This window comes from Elephantulus edwardii, unplaced genomic scaffold, assembly GCF_000299155.1.
Source record: "Elephantulus edwardii isolate Elephantulus edwardi_28Jun2011 unplaced genomic scaffold, EleEdw1.0 scaffold00298, whole genome shotgun sequence".
Taxonomy (NCBI): domain Eukaryota; kingdom Metazoa; phylum Chordata; class Mammalia; order Macroscelidea; family Macroscelididae; genus Elephantulus; species Elephantulus edwardii.
The window spans coordinates 2,379,660-2,399,118 of NW_006400048.1; the positions used below are offsets into that span (position 1 = coordinate 2,379,660).

The 19,459-nt window shown below is 36.8% G+C and overlaps 1 protein-coding gene across 1 annotated transcript in view; it reads left to right on the plus strand.

Moving 5' to 3' along the window:
* AGTPBP1 (ATP/GTP binding protein 1) overlaps nucleotides 1–19,459 on the plus strand; it is a 273,980-nt gene that overhangs the window by 185,221 nt on the left and 69,300 nt on the right. The window contains exons 18-21 of the mRNA XM_006900869.1: nucleotides 3,493–3,637; nucleotides 13,527–13,680; nucleotides 16,126–16,306; nucleotides 18,309–18,438. Coding sequence (XP_006900931.1) covers nucleotides 3,493–3,637; nucleotides 13,527–13,680; nucleotides 16,126–16,306; nucleotides 18,309–18,438 — 610 coding nt within the window. The remainder of the gene's footprint in view (nucleotides 1–3,492; nucleotides 3,638–13,526; nucleotides 13,681–16,125; nucleotides 16,307–18,308; nucleotides 18,439–19,459) is intronic.

Here is a 19,459-nt window from a genome sequence, read left to right on the forward strand (position 1 = left end):
TATATATATATACCTTTCCAATTTGGTGGTAAACTGTTAGAAGAGTTGACAGTGAGTAGTTCTTGAATTCGTATTTTTCTCTATTCTTAACACTCTGCATATATGCTGAGTATATACTCAAGATTTTTTTTTGTTACACACTGTCAAGTTGAGTACAAGTTAGTGACCCTGTGAACAAAAGATCTGAACCTCATTCTGTAACTATCCTCATTTCTCTGGTGTTGATAGGATGTTATTCCCCTCCGCCACTCTATTTTTATTTTCTGTTGGTCTGCATACAAAATTCATATACTTATGTGTCATTCATGTATATTGCATTTCACACCTTGTGTTTAAAATGATCACTCATATACACTGTGTAATTAGGAAAGATCTGATGAGGATCTGAATAGATGGAGTAATAGTAAGCATAGATCAGTGGTGATTAGTTTTATAAAACACAATGTATATGTGTGATAATTTCATAGGGTTTTCAAAGGCCTGTTATTTAAGAAGTGGATGTCAGTCCTACTTCCAAGTCTGTTTTAATCTGGAAGCTCTATCAAACCCTGTCCACCATGGGTAATCCTTATGACATTTGATACACCGGTGGCACAGCTGAAAGATACTGAAAGTATCACAACACTTTCAAGTTATTTCAGTACAGCACACTGACAGACCAGTGCTGTACCACTTAGAACAGTGTTCTCACCAAACACAAATAATACAAAATCCAACTGTTTCACACTAGAGACGCTTAGTCAGGGCCCAGCTGACTTTTAAATACAAAGGTCTGCCCACCAGGTCCTGATTGATTTAAACAAGAAACTTTCAGCCCACAACTGATTGTTAACTAAATCCAAATGAACAGTCAGCTTACACTCGATTGTTAATGAAATAAAAAAATGACCAGTTAAACGACTTTCAGTTAAATAACCTGACCTCCAGAATCCACTGCTTCATATTGGAGACATATATTCAAGATACCATGGTTAAAAAAACCATGAATTCATAATTGGAACACACTTTTGAGTATTTGTGTGAATAATTAACTAACCAGTACTCCTTGTGGTTCTTAAATTCATGACTTTGATGATTAAAAACATGCTTTGTGTTAACATACATCAGTGATATTTAAAGTCTGGTATTTGGTTTTTGAAATGATTATGAAAATATTCAGGTATTTACCAAAGAAGATAATAGGATATTGAAACCTCATTCATTTGTTACCCAGTTTCTGCAATTAACACATAGTTTTTAGTTAGATTTTACTCCTACCACTATACTTTGAAGTTTAGTAGTTAAGGAGTTGTACTACCAGCCCACAAGCAGGCACTTTGAATTCACTAGCAGCTCCATGGTAGAGAAAGGCTTCTTTCTTGTGTGATTAACAGTTTCTGAAAACCTCCTGTAGGGTTAGCTATGCGTTGTTTGAGGTTGATGGCAGTGACACACACACACACACACACACACACACACACACACACACATCTGTACTGACTTTAAAAAGATAATTTTAAGAAATAATTTTTTGTTTATAAATATTTACAAATTGAGGTCTGGTGGCTTAGTGGTGAAAAGCTGTGCTGCAATCCCAAAGGCACATGGTTTGAATGTACCTGCATCTCTGCAGGAGGAGGATGATAGTCTCCTACTGTGCAACATGCTGCTTCTGAATATCCCCTCGGGGTCCACTATGAGTTGTTCCAATTTTATGACAACAACAACAACAAATATTTACATATGTGTCACTTTTTAAGGAAATACAACTACCTGGCCAACTAACTAGAAGAAATCCATGTTTGTTTCCATTTCCAAAAAGTGATTTAACAGAATGTGGAAATTATAAAACAAAATCATTAGTAGTACATGCAAGTAGATTATTGCTGCAGATTATTTAAAAGTGTCTGGAAAAGTACATCCACAGGACTGCCAGAAATTAAAGCTGAATTTAGGATAGGCCATGGCACAAGAGATATCACTGCTAACATGATCTTGACTGAAAGCAAAGACTAGTAAAAAGATGGTTTTATGATTATGCACAGGCATTTGACTGTGTATATCATAACAAACTATGACTAACATTTAAGTCTCAAAGCACTTAATTGTGCTTGTGGAACTTGTACATACATAGCACAAACAGCCAAGAGAATATTGCATGGTTTAAAATAGAAAAGGTTGTGTATCAGAGTTACATCCTTACTCCATACCTATTGTGTTTTCTGAACAAATCATTCAAGAAACTGGCTTCTATGGAGAAGAGTCGGGTATCAGGGTTGGAGAAAGACTGATTAACAACCTGTTATGTAGATGACACAACCTTGCGTGGAGAAAGTAAAACTTGAAGCACTTACTGCAGAAGATCAAAAAAAGACTGCAGCTTTCAATAGGGGTTACATCTCAACATCAAGAATACAAAATCTTTATTTTTCGGTAACATTATGATGGATGGAGAAAAGATTGAAGTTGTCTTTTATAAAATTTTGTTTGGATCCACAATCAACACCCATAGTAGCAGAAATCAAGAAATCAAAAATGTTGCATTCAGAAAATTTGCCGTCCTCCTCCAGAGTGTTAAAAAGGAATGAAGTTGTTCTCCCCAGGACAGAACAAGTTTCAGATCTGTTTTGTATAGGGTTGCTGTTAGTCATAGTCGACTTAGTTGCAACTAACAATAGCAACAACAGCCACAATGCCATAATTGCAACTAATGAATGCAGTGAAATATCTAGTCAGTTTTCCGACTTTACCTTTTGTCTCATACATATTATTTTTTAAGCTGATTTGTTGCAGTTAGAATTCAACCAAATCTACATTTGTTTTTGGTTGATTGATCTCTTAATTTATAGGCTACTATTTTCTCTTCCTTATTTTCCGTGTTTTTCCTAAACTCTGTAATTTGTCTTGCATAATTTTTTTATATTTTGAGTTTTTTTGGATAATGTCCAGGTGATGTTAACAATTTCTTTTCTTCCTTCTGTTTTCTGTGAATTCATAATCTGACTTTTGCTACAAATATTCTATAGGTGGTAATATAAAATCCTTTTCTATCCCATCATATCTTATTATAGCTCTTTTGCATACTGGTTTATAATAATGATTAATGGTTCCAAGTAGTGTCATCAAGTACATTTAGTGTAAAGATGTCCATCAGATTTATATCCATTGATTTTAACAACCATTTATAATAATTTTCTAGATCCAGTAATGTGTTTGTATAGCAAAGAATGAGGCTCTAAAACAGCTGACATGTAGTATTTGCTTCATTTAGTTAGTAAATCCAGAAACAAAGTATAATATTATTGACTGATAGCAATTATTGCTTTACTAGTAGCAAATATATTTCTCTGATGGATTCCAACTTTCTACTGTACTGTTCAGTTTCCTCTGAGTATATTTCTTTATAGCACTTTGTGTTTACAGTTTTGTAGATTGTGGCTTTTCTTTTTAACTTAAGATCTAGTAAAAATAGCAAGAAAAAGAAGAAACAGATTTTATACCTTTTTATTACAGAAATCACTTCTCAAGAAGTTCTGTTGCTACTGGTGGGCAGAAAGGAAAATCTTACTATACAATTACATTCACTGTCAGTTTTCCACATAAGGATGATGTTTGCTACTTTGCTTATCACTATCCATATACATATTCAACTCTGCAGGTAAAAGACTAATTTAATTATGAATTGAAGAAAACCTACTTTTAATTAAATATCTTGTTTATATAAAATTTTTTATTTTAATTTTTATTTTAACGAAAGTTTATAGAAACGTTAAATTTTTTCATTCGTTTATTGTTACACTTTTATTCCCCTATACTTCCTCCCCCGGTTCAATTTTTAAAAAAAATAGTCATTCATTTTTGCGCAGTTAACTCCCACCCTCCATCCCTGCCTTCTCCCTAGTCCTCTTTGCAATGTATCTATTATTCTAGGCTGGTTTTGTATGTATAATGCCTAATCATATATTCCTTTTTAACAGTTCTTTCCTTCCTCTGTTCCAAAGCAGTGTTCATTATCTATCTACTCTTATTCTATTCTCCCAATTCCCTATGTCAGACCTGCTTTATAACAGTCATGCTATGCAGTATTTATTCTTTTGTGACTGATCAATTAAATACCATTTTTTTAAATAAAATTTTTACTTTATACTGGTTTACTTGCCAAGTTCGTATACATTGTTTTACACACTGTATCTTTCCCATTTCTTTTACCTACCCTCCCTTCACCCATCAACTTGTGCTTAGATTCCCTGCCCCATCCTCTCCCCTCTGCTACCCCTCCTGGGATCCTCATACATATTTTACTAGTTAACTTTCTATTTCTGCAACAATGGTCTTATATCACTACCTAATTTGGGAGAGATTAGGTCAATTAAATAGCTTAAGAAATAAAAAAGATCATTTTTTTTAGAAAATACTACATTATTTCTTGAAAAAATTAAAGGGAATAAAATGGAAATGTGATCCTTTTTACTTAATAGAAGTTTTAAAGAAATAAGAAAGTTTTACTTTTCTGTAGAAATCTTAAATTATTTCGATTTTTACTAATTTTAAATGTAAGGCATCTACTTGTTTAACTGAAAGTGTTGAATCTTACAGAAAATCAGAGTGGAAATCCCAGGTGTATTTTGAGGTTTTCGCTTGGAAAATTTGCGTTATAAAGACTTCTGGTGGGATTGCAGACTAGTCAGACTAGGAGATCTGCCTCTCTCCTATAGGGTTACAAAAGGGAGGTCAAGCCTACTCATGTACTAAATCAAGTACCACAAAGTTGGGGGTGGGAGAGTACTAAGAGATAAGTCAGACACAAAAGGAAGTGGAGGTGTGTGTGAGGACCAAATAAGTAGAAACACACAATGCCACAAGATACCTGGCCTGCCTGGGCTTGGGTCCCACAAAAGGAGAAAAAAGCCAGGGGGAAACTCCAAAGGACTGAGCCTACTAACGTTGGAACACCACTAGGCAGAATACAAGATCAAATCTCCTTGTTGCCCACTGATGGCAGAACGGGTAGGACAAGCAGTTCTAAGGATTCTGGGCATAGCCCTTTCTCCACAGTAGGCAGGCCATTACCATCTTGAGCCTGGTAAAAGAGGCTTCAGTAAAGCCTTTTTGGACTTTGCCTCCAAGGCCGGTGCATATGCCAGAGGTGGAGATTTGAATATGATAGAAGGAGTAGCCTTATAAGGTAAAAGCTATACCTATTGCCTTCACCTGGTACTGCCTCGCTATATCCTAACACATTCACACCTCCCAATCCACCTAAATGAGTAGATAATGTTTGGAACAATATGTCAACAGAGAACTGCCAGACGTGCAGGCTGGATTTAGAAGAGGTAGCGGTACTAGGGATATTATAGCTAATGTAAGATGGATCTTGACAGAAAGCAAAGAATACCAGAAGAATGTATTATCTGTGCTTCATTGACTGTGCAAAGGCTTTTGACTGTGTGGATCACAACAAGCTGTGGCTGACTCTGAGAAGAATGGGAATCCCAGAACATTTGATTGTGCTAATGTGAAACCTATACTTGGACCAAGAGGCAGTCATCAGAACAGAGTAGGGAGACACTGGATGGTTCAAAATCAAGAAAGGGGTCCGTCAGGGATGCATTTTGTCTCCATACCTTTTCAATCTGTATGCAGAACAGATCATCCGAGACACTGGGCTGTACGAGGAGGAATGTGGCATCAGGATTGGTGGAAGAATCGTCAACAACCTGCTTTATGCAGATGACACAACCTTGCCAGCTGAAACTGAGGAGGACCTGAAGCGCTTGCTGCAGAAGGTCAAGGACTGCAGTCTTCAATATGGATTGAAGCTCAACATCAAGAAGACAAAGATTCTCACCACTGGGCCAATTGGCAGCACCAGTATGGATGGTGAAGAGATTGAGATAGTTAACAGTTTTAGTTTGCTTAGCTCCACAGTCAACACTCTTGGTAACAGCAGCCAGGAAATCAGGAGAAGAATTGCATTGGGAAAGTCAGCTGTGAGGGACCTCTCAAGAGTACTGAAGTGCAACGACGTCAGGTTGGAGACTAAGGTGCACCTGATCCAGGCTATAGTCTTTGCAATTATGTGCTATGCATCGGAGAGTTGGACAGTGAATAGGGATGGTAGAGAATTGATGCCTTTGAGTTGCGGTGCTGGAGAAGAGTGTTGAATATACTATGGACTGCTAGGAGAACAAATAGGTTTATCCTGGAGAGGGTGAAGCCAGAATGTTTCCTGGAGTCAAGGATTCTGAAGCTTTGTCTGACATACTTTGGGCATGTTGCAAGAAGGGACTGGTCCTGGGAGAGGGACATCATGTTTGGGAGAGTGGAGGGATGGCGCAGGAGAGGAAGACCCTCGATGAGATGGATCAATTCTTTGAGTGGAGTGGTGGGAATGATTGTGTTTGAGACAGAGAGATTGGTATAGGATAGAACGGTGTTTAGGGCTCTTGTACATAGGGTCACTATGAGTCGCAAACAACTCGATGGCACATAACAACAACAACAACAACCAGAGTAGTACAGAAGCCCATGCTATACCTACTGCTAGCATATAGCATACTAGTTAATAGTCTGGCTGGTTCCTGACACTCCACCTCACAGTCTTCCCTACAGCTGTTCAAACTGAACCTCAGCCAGCATGAGTGAACTACATCCACCTGAGGCCATAGAAAATTTTAAAAATTTAAATAAATTAAATAAAATTTAAAGGCACAGTGTTGTTGTTAAGTTGTCTTTCCAGCCAGAACCAATTCACAGCAGCAAAGAAATTATAGAGGCTATGGATCTTGTGGGAGGAAATTGCCTTTGTTTTTATTCAGAGTGCTTACTGAATTCAGTCTGCCTGCTATTGGGCTGATAGGGCAGCTCCTTCCTACTTGGCCCATCAGAGCCCCATGAAGGTGCAGTACATAGGATATTCCTGAACAGAGGAGAGACTCCATTACACAGAGTGTCCATGATCCACAGAGAGTCAGGGATTCAGAAATTTAGTGACCCAGGGAGCAGACAAATAAAGATTCCTTCTGCCAAGGGCAGCAGGAAAAGGTAACACCAATGTCTTCAGTGGGCATGTTCCTGTAGGACCCTCATTATGGACCCTATAACACACCAGACTAGAATGCCTGCATATTCTATCAGATTAAGGTTCAGCATGTTCAGCATTCACCTGTCTAGCATTACAAGTCAGTCACCATCAACTATCACATTTTCCCCAAACAACATTATTGCACATATAATTACACAGGCACCCTGTTGGGCCAAAAGGAAGAAGTTAAAGACAGAATCTACAACAATACCACAGTGTCCCAGAAGCAGTGGACAACTCCAACACCTTCTTCCCACAAAACATTGTATCACCAAAATGATCAAAACACTGAACCAGCAGATCTCCTGTAGAAGAATGACTGACGGAACTCTCTAAAAGGAAATTAAGAATTATCATCAAGAGGAATTGAAAGAATTCACAAGTAAAACTCTAGGAGGATTTAAAATCAGAACAAGATAATCCAATATCATAAAAGAACCCATAGAAAACAAGAAACTACAACCCAAAATAGTAAGACCAACATTTCAGAAGCTGTCAAGATGGAGAGATGGAAGACCAGAATTAAAGAGCATAGAATCAGTGAAGAAGGAGTTAGAGCCCATAGCACTGATCTATGAGAGAAAAAACCCAGAAACATGAAGGAAAATGAAGAAAACATTACAGTTATGTGGGGATATCATCATAAAGAGGAGTAACATACATGTAACTGGATATCAGTTCAGGAAAAAGCAAATGTACGCACCAAGAAAATTGTGGAAGAATGATTAGAAGAAAAATTTACAGATATCATTAACAAATTACATTTAAGAAGCTGTAGTTAGTTCTTTCTCTCCTTTTCTGCTGACAGCATACTGGAAGGCTTATGTCCATACTTGTCTTTCCAGGGGTCCTGCACACTATTTCCCTCTTTCATTTTAACTCTTTTTGTGTGGCCTTTCACTAGCTATGTATCTGCCTTATTACCCTAATAAAACTTTTCTACTGGTTTTGAGGAAGGAAGGAAGGAAGGAAGGAAGGAAGGAAGGAAGGAAGGAAGGAAGGAAGGAAGGAAGGAAGGAAGGAAGGAAGGAAGGAAGGAAGGAAGGGGGAGGGAGGGAGGGAGGGAAGGAAGGAAGGAAGGAGAGAAAGGAAAGGAAGGAAGGAAGAAAGAAAGTGGAGTGAACGGTAAACAGGATAGACTGAAAAAAAAAGCAAACCAACTAATACATACTCTTTATAATCAGAGAAAAGGAGAGAATTCTGAAAGCAGAGAAAAATGAAGAGTTACCTACAAAAGAGAATGAATGAGGTTAAGCTCTGATTTCTCAGCAGAAAGCATGCGAGCAGAAGAAAAGAGAGAGGATGCTGACAGAAAATAACTGGCAGGTGACAATCCTGTTCCAACAAACCATTCAAAAAATATAATAGAGAAATTTGCTCATTCTAAGAAGAAACTAAGGGAAATTGTAAAAACAAGACCAACTTTGTAAGAAATACTTCATATTGTAAGAAGTTCTTCATATCAAGATGGCACAGAAAAGTGAATGGATCAAAGTAACCAGAAATGACACATAAAAGAAGCCAAGAAAATGACAGTAATAAATCCTTGTCTTTAAATAATCATACTGAATGTGTATGGTTTAAATGTACCAGTTAAGAAGTAGAAGAGTAAAAAAGTAGGAGAGTAGAAAAGTTAAAAGAGTGTATTAAAACCCAAAACCCGTAAATACACTTTCTGTAAGAGACACACCTGAGAAACAAGGATAAAGAGAGACTAAAAATCAAAGAAAAAAAAAAACCAAACACCCCAAAATAAGCAGTGGGAACAACAAAATAATCATAACAATATTAATATGGTAAAATGACTTCAAATTAAAAGCCAGCATATGAGTCAAGGAAGGATACTGTGTACTGCTGAAAGAAAGGGTCAGTAGTGGAAAGAGAACATAACCTTAATTGACACCAATGCACCAAATGATAGAGCTGTAAAATACATAAAACAAATGTTTATAAACTTGAAGAAATGGACAACTGCACATAATAGCAGGAAACTTCAAATACCACTCTTGACTGTCTTTCTCCCTGGAGCCTCTGACGGCCTGGAACTACATGCCTTTGGGATTGCAGCACAGCTTTTTGATACCAGGCCACAAAAGCTCCTTGTTACCACTCTTAGGATTCATAGTGACCCTATGTACAATAGCTCTGAATCCTGCCCTATCCTGAGCCAGTCTCACTGACTCCAACACTCCTAATCTCATTGTCCCAAGTATTGTGTGAATCCATCTCATCTGGGATCTTCCTCTCCTGCACTGTCCCTCCATCCTTCCAAGCAGGATGTCCTTCTCCAAGGACGGGTCCCTTCTGACCACATGCCCAACATATGTGAGATGGAGTTTCAAAATCCTAGCCTCCAAGGAGACACTTGGTTTCACACACTCTAAGACAAACCTGTTTTTTTCTCCTGGTGTTTCATATTCAATGCTCCTTCTGAACTACAACTCAAAAGCATCAGTTCTTCTGGCATCATTAGTCATTGTTCAGCTCATTGATGTATAGTACGTAATTGCGAAGACCATGGTCTGGATCAGGTACACTTTAGTCATTCCTTAGACTATCCCTTAGATTGTTAAAAGACTTCCATCTCAGGAATAAGTTTAAGGCATTGAATACTAGTAATCTGAACACCAGATGAGTTGTTGGATAAGAAAGAAAGCAAGAGGTCATTAAAAACATAGGGGAGGAGTATATAAATTGCAGTAGAATGGTGAGAAGCAAAAAAAGAAAAAGTAAGATATGCGAAAGTAAGAGATGAACAGACAATTTCCAAGAATAGCTCAAAAATACAGAGTACATAGATTGTTGTTATATGTGCTGTTTATGGAGAGGAAGACTCTTAATTCTGAAAATGGCATTTCATTAAAAGCAATCTGTGGCTTTGATGCAATCCCAATGCCATTCTTCAAGGAGATGGAAAAGGCAGTTTCCAGTAACCAATTTAGGCAAACATTGAGAAGAATGGAAATCAGAGAACACATAATTGTGCTCATGAGAAACCAATAGCTAGACCAAGAGACTTTTGTGCAAAATAACAAGGGAACAAATGCTTCATGGTTTAAAATTAATCATGGAGTGTATCCAGGTTGAATCCTTTCACCATACCTATTCAGTTTGAGAAGCAGAACTCTATGAAGAATGTGCCATCAAGAGTGTGGAGGAGGACTCATCAGTAACTTGTGTTATGCAGATGACACATTTCTGTTTGCTAAAAATGAGGTAGACTTGAAGATCAAAGACTATAGCCTTCAATATAGATTGCATCTTAATGTCAAGAAAACAAAAATTCTTAGAACTGGACTGGTAGGCAACATCATGATAGATAGATAAAAGATTGAAACTGTCAACAACTTCATTTTACTTGAATTCACCATCAGTACCCTTGGTGCCAGCAGTCCGAAGATCAGAAGTCGTATTACACTGGAAAATAAGCAGTGACCTCCCCTAATTATTGAGCAGCAGTGATGTTAGTTTGTGGACTAATGTCTTTTCATTCATTTGCTATGTATGTGAGAGCTGTACAGTGAATAAGAATTGATACCTTTGAGCTGTGGTGTTGGACAAGAGTACTGAGTATCTTATGGACTACCAAAAGAATAAACAGTTGTATCTTAGAGAGGGTGCATCCAGAGGGCCCTTTGGAGGCAAAGGTAATAAAGCTTTGTCTCACATACTTTGGGCATATTGCTAGGAGAAGTTGTTCCTTTGAGAAGGGCATCATGTTTGGAAAGGTCAGTGAAAGAGAAGATGACCCTCAACCAGGACTGACACAGTCACTATAGCACTGGGCTCAAATATGTTAGAGATGATGAAGATGGCAAAGGATAGGACAGGGTTCAGATCTGTTGTTTATAGGTTTGCTACGACTCACGTTTGACTAATTGGCACCTAACAAATCTGAAAAACAAAGACTCAGCAAAGCTCTACTGAAAAAGAAAATGTTGGGACCATCACACTCCCTAATCTAAAAAACTACTACATAGCTGTAGTAATCAAAACAATTTGTTAATGGTATGGTGACAGATGCATAGATCAATGGAATAGAATTGAGACCCAGAAATCAGCCCATCTACCTAGCCCATCTTTGAGAAAGAGATGAAATTAATTAAGTGGGGAACAAAAGCCTTTTTAACAAATGTGTACTATCGAGCTGGCCCTGCAGTAGGGTTGTTGTTGTATACCATTGGGTCAGAATTTACCCTTAGCTGATGCTCTAGTGGGTTTTCAGAGGCAGTAAATGGCATCAGGGGAAATTATCCATCTTTCTTCCACAAAGCAGTTTGTAGATTTGAACCGTGTACCTTTGTGGTTGTAGTGCAGCTACTACTAGGCCACAGAGCACCCTCTTTAATAAACAGTGCTGGCAACAAACCTTGCAAGATGCACATCTCAAAAAACAAACAAACAAACAAAAGAAAAACCCAACCAAAAAACCAACAAAACAAAACCTGAAGGAGGATCAGAGAACTAGAGAGAAGACCAAAATCTATAAAAATCATCAGAGAAAAATAAAATCAGAACAAATTTAGAAGCCCTAGTTTATTATGGCTTTAGTAGAACTTCAGACATAACCAAAAATCTACAACCAGAAAAGCATCATAAGTGAATAAGACCTTCTAGAATAAAATATTTGTATGTACTAAAAAACTCCAGTAGGGTACAAAGAAAGCTTCTAGTCTCAGAAAAACCATATTCAGCAATCTGACAAGGGACTTATCTAAAATTTATAGAGTATTATAACACCTCAACAAGCTAAAGACAACCCAGTTACAAAATGGGCATATGATATTAAAAGACTTCACCAAAGAAGATAGCTAAATGACCAACAAACACATGAAGAAATGCTCAAGATCACTAGCTGTTAGATGCAAATCTGGAGATATCATCTCACCCAAGCAACAGTAACAAAGTTGAACAGGACAGCAAACAATAAATGTTGGCCAGGATGCCAAGAGGCTAGTGGGTATGTAAAATGGTGTGATCATAATGGAAGGCAATCAGGCAACTCCTCATAAAGTTGAAAATAGAAAAACTATTTGATCCATATTTTTCATTACTGGGAATATACTATCAGGAAATAAGAGCTGCAACACAAATAAATGTATGCACATCTATATTTTTGCAGCCTTATTCACAAATAGAGAGATTGAGATAGTCCAAGTACACATCAACAAACAAATGGATAGAGACACTGGTACATTCACACAAGAGAGTATTATGCAGCATTGAAAACAATGAGAAACTCGTGAAACTACACAACATAGAGAAAGCTAGAGGATATTATGTTGAGTGAAATACTGATGTAAAATTGCATTATACAATCCTGGATCCAGATTTTTTAGAATAATGAGTATAAAATCTAGTATATGGATTTTTCTGAGATTTTATGAATAGTACATTGTCAAATAACATGTTGCCACAGTTGTCTACTTTAGTTTTTACTAACCTCAGAAATTATAAGTTGTGGTACATGTAGTCTCAGAACAGAATGTCTTAATTGTTGTAATAGAAATCATGAACATTTGATCAGTTTACCTGTATAGAAATTAGAGAAGTACCATGATTTTAAAAACAAGTTTCCAAATTATTGTTATATATGGTGAAGTCTAAACTGACTCATAGCTGACCCTCCAGTGGATTTTCAAAGGCAAGAAATTACATGGGAAGAAATTGTCCATCTGTCTCCTTGGGAGCACCTGGTAGATTCTAATCACATGTCTTTAGGTATTAAGGAGGGAGAAAATGAAAGAAAAACATGGTTCTTAGACAGAAAATATATCAAAGCAGAGAATACTTAGTAAGGAAAAATATTTTTTTATTTTTACTGTGGTTATCTATTTTGGAGGTATGATTGTCAGTTATGTTTCTGTGCTAAATAACAGCATCAGAAAATACACTTATTGACTTAATAGTTCTGACTTTGAGTAATTTATCTGAGGAAAATAATTACATGTGAAATCTACCTTAAGCATTGTTTTGGTTTATTTATTTATTTATTTATTTATTTATTTTTACCTTAAGCATTGTTATTGCAAAGTTGTACATAAATGAGGGAGCTCTGATGGCATAGGCTGTAGGCAGTTGTGCTGCCAATCCAAATGCCACATCTCTCTGGTGTTCAAAAACCTGAACTAATAAGAGCTTATTTAGAATATTGGTTCCCTTAGGACGATTCTTCAGAGATTTAGCAGTGATAATAATAGCTTGTTACGGTGATGATAACAGGGTAATGTCTCTGATCCTTTCTCTGATCCTTTTGATGGTATTTCACAGTGAATGCTCCATCATTTTTCTTACATTCCCCAAATTTATTACATTCGAAGTACATCTGGTCCTGAGTGTTTCAGGTAAGGAATTATATATCTGATCCACTTTAGGTAATATGAAATGGGAATGTGTTACTTGTATATATGTCATTGGGGGGATTTTAAATTACTGTATACTTTGTTTTAAAATTTTTATCAAGATGCATCTTCAAAAATTGGAGTCTTCACACAATCCTCAACAAATCTACTTTCGAAAAGATGTTTTGTGTGAGACTTTGTCTGGAAACAACTGTCCCGTGGTGACTATAACGGCAATGCCAGAGTCGAATTATTATGAACATATCTGTCAATTCAGTAAGTCTGTCTTCACTCAAAAAGGCAATAATGCTCACTTGATTTTTCTTTTTGATCTATTATTCATACTGCAAATGATATCTAGAAAAATGTGAATTCTGGTTTTAGTCCTGTTACTGTCCCACTGTAACTCTCAATTTATTCTTTCTGAAGAGCAGGGAGCCAAATCTGGTGATCTCCAAGGTCTCTTGATACAGATATTCCCTAGTTCTTATACAAAAAAATTACCATCCAAGTTTAATACAATATTAATTTAAGAGTTTGTATAATACTACGAGTTTTTAAATTAACAAGTAATGTTAATTGTAACAAGGGCCTATCATAAACCTATCAAAGGTTTTGATAGCTGATAATGAATAGCGACTTGTTTCTCACTGCTACTTATATTTTAGGGAGCTCTGGTAGCATAATGGTTAAGGAGTTATACTGCCAACCCAAAGGCAGGAGTTAAATCCACCAGTGGTTCTGCAGGAGCAAGATGGGCAGTTTCTGTTTGATTTACAGCCTTGAAAACTTGCTAGAGGGTCTGCTGTTTGATTTACAGCCTTGAAAACTTGCTGGAGGGTCAGCTGAGAGTCTTTCTGACACACTAGCAAGAAGTTATTGAGTTGGCTTATTTTAAAAATTGCTTGGAATGTATAGCTATGGTAGTAAAAATAAGAAAACTTGTAATTTTGATATAAGGTGCTTTTGGGGCAAGTGTGAGTGATCTAAATGGTTATTTTATATCTATATCTAAATGTAAAATATTTAATTTCCAAATTTTTTTTTAAATTTTATTTTATTATTTTTGTGTGAGTGTACCGTCAAATCAGATCTGACTGGTACAGGACGAGATTGTCCCTCCTTCCCTGGCAGAGCATCTGGTGGATTCAAACCGTGCGCCTCTGAGATTGTAGTTGCAGCTCCTTGCCACTAGGCCACCAGTTGTTGTTGTTATGTGCCGTCGAGTCGTTTTCGACTCATAGTGACCCTGTGCACAACAGCCCTAAACCCTGCTCTATCCTGCGCCAACCGCACTGCCTCTGACACACCCATCCCGATTACCCCAGTCACCGAATCAATCCATCTCATAGAGGGTCTTCCCCTCCTGCACTGTCCCTCCACCCTCCTAAGCATGATGTCCCTCTCCAAGGACCCATCCCTCCTGGCAACATGTCCAAAGTATGTCAGATGAAGCCCCAGAATCCTTGCCTCCGAGGAGTAGCTTGGTTTAATCCTCTCCAAGATGAGTCTGTTTTCCTGGCAGTCCATGGTACATTCAGTACTCTTCTCCAGCAGAACAGCTCAAAAGCATCCACTCTCCTTCTGTCCTCCCTAGTCATTGTCCAACTCTCTGATGCATAACAAGCGATTGCAAATACCATGGCCTGTATCAGGCGCACCTTAGTCTCCAGAGAGACACCGTTGTTCCTGAGTACTTTAGAGAGGTCCCTAACAGCAGACTTTCCCATCGCGATACACTTTTTGATTTCCTGACTGCTGGTGCCAAGAGTGTTGTCTGTGGAGCCGAGCAAACTGAAGCTCTGAACAATCTCAATCTCTTCGTCATCCATCCTGACGCTGCCAATTGGTCCAGTGGTGAGAATCTTTGTCTTCTTGACATTGAGCCTTAGTCCATACTGAAGGCTGCAGTCCTTGACCCTTCGCAGCAAGTGCATGAGGTCCTCCTCAGTTTCAGCAAGCAGGGTTGTTTCATCTGCATAACACAGATTGTTAATAGATCTTCCACCAATCCTGATGCCACAATTCTCCTCATAGAGCCCAGCCTCTCGGATAATCTGCTCTGCATACATGTTGAAAAGGTATGGAGACAGGATGCCTCCCTGGCGTACACCCTTCCCAATTTTGAACCATGCAGTGTTACCCTGCTCTGTTCTGACTACTGCCTCTTGGTTCAAGTATAGGTTTCGCATTAGCACAATTAAATGTTCTGGGATTCCCATTCTTCTCAGAGTCAGCCACAGTTTGTTATGATCCAGAGCTCCCCTTAATTTCCAAATTTTAATGAGATATGCTTTCCCTCTCTATACTTAATATAATGAGTATAAAATATGAATAGGATTATATTTTCCTTCTTTCTCTTATGATTTTATAAAAGATAATTTTATATTTAACACTTTCCCAACTATTTGTTCTTTTTTAAAGAACTAGTTTTACATGTTAGATTAATAATTGAGAAATAAATAAGTGAATTGTATAGTAGCAAAGTACTGTCCTCTTGAGTTATGTTTATTTTATGGTGTTCTTCAAGACATTGCTTTCATATTAGTTTCCTCTACAGAAGACTAGTGCAATGCTTGTATAAATGGATTCACTGTGAGTTCTGTTAGGAATTTGTCAGAATTTTTAGTTAAGTAGAAACATTTTTAAAGCCCTAAAGTAGATACCATACAAACTTTTAGTATTTGTTCATTTTAATTTGAGATTTTATGTGTACTTTAGGAAATCGCCCTTATATTTTCTTATCTGCTCGTGTACATCCTGGAGAAACTAATGCAAGTTGGGTTATGAAAGGAACATTGGAGTATCTCATGAGTAATAACCCTACTGCTCAGAGTTTACGAGAATCTTTTATTTTTAAAATTGTCCCTATGCTAAATCCAGATGGTGTCATCAATGGAAAGTAAGTTAAGAAATAATTAACTAGTACTATTATAAAGTGTTGTGGCTATTCTAGGTAAACTTATTAAAATAAAAACACTCGAGTTAATTTGGAAAGCAAACCTTTTGATTTTTCTAACAAAGGAATTTTTGATAGGACATTCATCTAAAGTACATTTGTAGATGAAAATATTTTGAAGAATTTCATATTTGTTATTGCGGACATGATTTCATGCAGTGCATTATGACTTGCTTCAGTTGTTTAGAAGAAAATCGTCGTGTTGGAATATGAGAACGGGTTTGAACATGTACCTCCATACGTATCTTTTTTTTTTTTGGTCAGTGGAGTGACCCTAGATTGCCCCAAGTTAGAATATCTGGAAATAGAATTCCATTGACATGGATGTTATTTCTTCTATCACTCACCTTCCTCTTGATGTTCTCCCACTCACTCTCTGGAGGTATAATTTTTGACAGAAGATGTACCTTGAACTGATGGGTGCAATCAAATTGATTTCAACTTACAGTGACTCCATGTGACACAGTAGAACTCCCGCATAGAATTTTCATACTGTAATCTTTATGGATGAGGCAATTATGGTGCAATGGCCTGCTTTCAAAAAGATTTACATCCTTCTAAACACAGTGGGACTTCTCTGTCCCATGGTATTCCTGTAAATACTACTCTTAATCTGTGATTAATTTCTAATTGATACAGTGGAAGCAGATTGCAAGATCTTTTCCTCTGTAAAACCGCAGAATGGGCATGAATTACTGGCCTTTCAGTTAGTAGTCAGGTGCCGCATCTTGTACCACCACTGCTCATTTTAGCCTGACTCGAGTAGAATTACTTTAAAAGAGCTTTTTGGGGTAGATTTTGAAGTGACAATGTCTCATCTGTATAGTCGTGCTTACGTGACCATTTCCAATGATGAGAATGAATATTTATTTAAAGTTAGGATTGAATTTTGCTCATATTTTAGGAAATTCGTGAATTTCTAATGTAGAATAATTTAACAAAAATAATTTCTTTTTAGTTCATATGTTGTGATTATGGGGCTAAAATGAAATTTTATGTCTCATTTTAATAAAAATAGTTTTGACTGTGCTTCCAAGTTTTTGCATTAATTTTTATGTAGTGGCTTTACCAGTTAGCATTTATGAATCCCCACTACCATCAAGTTGATGACTTATAGTGACTCTCCATTGGGCTTCAGAGGCTGTAAATCTTTACTGGAGTAGGCTGCCTATCTTTCTCATATCAGCTGGTGGTTTTGGACTGCTGATTTTTCAGTTAGCAGCTCAGTGCACTGTGCTGTCAGAGATTATGAGGATGACAGAGGATCAGGCAAGAATTTGTTTTGTTTTGGTTGCTATGAGTCAGAGTTGACATTGCTCTAACACCTGGATTTGTACAGTAGAGCATACTTTTCACATATTTTTCTTTCTCTGAAGACATTTTTATTTAATAGTTAATACAGCCAAGACAGACAGATAGTACACGGAAACCTGCAGAAGCCAGAATCTTTATAAAGCCTGTCAAAGAAGGGAAATTCACTTATTGTAAACTGATACAGAGTGACAGAAAAGTGGTCAGACTTAAACTCAGAGAAGAAAAACTTGTAAGACTTGTGCTGGCAAACAGTCCCATCCATGTTTAGTTTTCACTGAATGGCAAGTGATGATAATAAGGTGGAAAATGCAGCCACTAATAAACTTAATAAAATAAATAACTAAAACCAAGAATTGAGAGATTTTTTTTTCCTGTAACGTGAACGTTTCCCCCATAAAATTGAAAGACTACTACAATTAAATGTGTACAACACAAGATCTTGCACAAGGAAAATGCTCAAAAGTTGTTAATGAAAGGAATATATAATATATAATATACATTTAGTGAAATGCCCCATCCTATACTTTTTTTAAACTACGTAACAATTGTAAGTTAAAACCAGAAACTTCTATAAAGGTTTATTGGTTCTGATGTTTTTGTTGTTGTTGCCTTTGCATTTGTGCATATGTAGTCATCGTTGTTCTTTAAGTGGAGAGGATTTGAACAGACAATGGCAAAGTCCAAATCCAGATTTACATCCTACAATTTATCATGCAAAGGGGCTTTTGCAGTACCTGGCTGCAGTGAAGCGTCTACCCTTGGTAAGTGGCAATACTTGTTTATACTTTGCAAAACCGAATGTTTGAGTATTTTGTATATTTTCTGTTTATAAGCTAAGTGTTTATAATTTCAAAGCAATTTCTTTAAAATGTCTTTTTCCCCCTTATTATTAACCAATTGCATTCTTTGTATGGTATCAAATTAATGTACAAATAACATAATACATAAGATATCTAATGAAATTATATTTTTTATAAGATTAATTTTTTCAATAATGATGATGAATTTATTTTTTATTTTGGTATGTTTATTTTCTTTATCATAGTTAGGTAGAAAATACAGTATTGTTATAGATCTTTCCTAGAAAAGGTAAACTTTTAGATGGCATCCATGGGTAGTGTAAATAGTTCAACACTTAGATGCTGATTAAAGGCTGAAAATTTGAGTCCATCCAGAGGCACTGGATGAAAGGGCTGGTGATCTACTTTTGAAAAATGAGCCATTGAAAACTTTACAGCTTACAATTCCAGTCTGATGAAAAGGGGTCATCATGAGTCAAAGGGAACTGGATAAAAAAGATGTTGAGTTTTAAACAATGATTATTTTTATGATAGATATGCCTAGGAGTAGCTACTTGTTCACACAATGGTGAAGTGTATTTCTGAGTTATTTTGTTTACTTTTTAAGTTTTATTTATTTAAATGAAAGTTTACAGACTTTGATTTCCATTCATTCATTATTGCACAATTTCCTCCCTGCCTACCCCTCCACCCCAGTTCACTTTTCTTTGAAAAGTAAAAAAAAAAAAATTCTTTCACTGTTACACAGTTGTCTTCCCACCTCCAGTTCACTCCACTATTCAGCTTTCATTCTGGATTCTTGTCATGACAATAATCATATATTCCTCCTAAACAGTTCTCTTTCTCATCTGTTTCAATGTACATTATTTATCCCCTCTTAGTTTCCACCCAACTCTGATGTCAGTCTTGCTTTACAACAGTGGCACTATATTGTTGTTATGTGCCGTCGAGTCATTTCCCACTCATAGCGACCCTATGCACA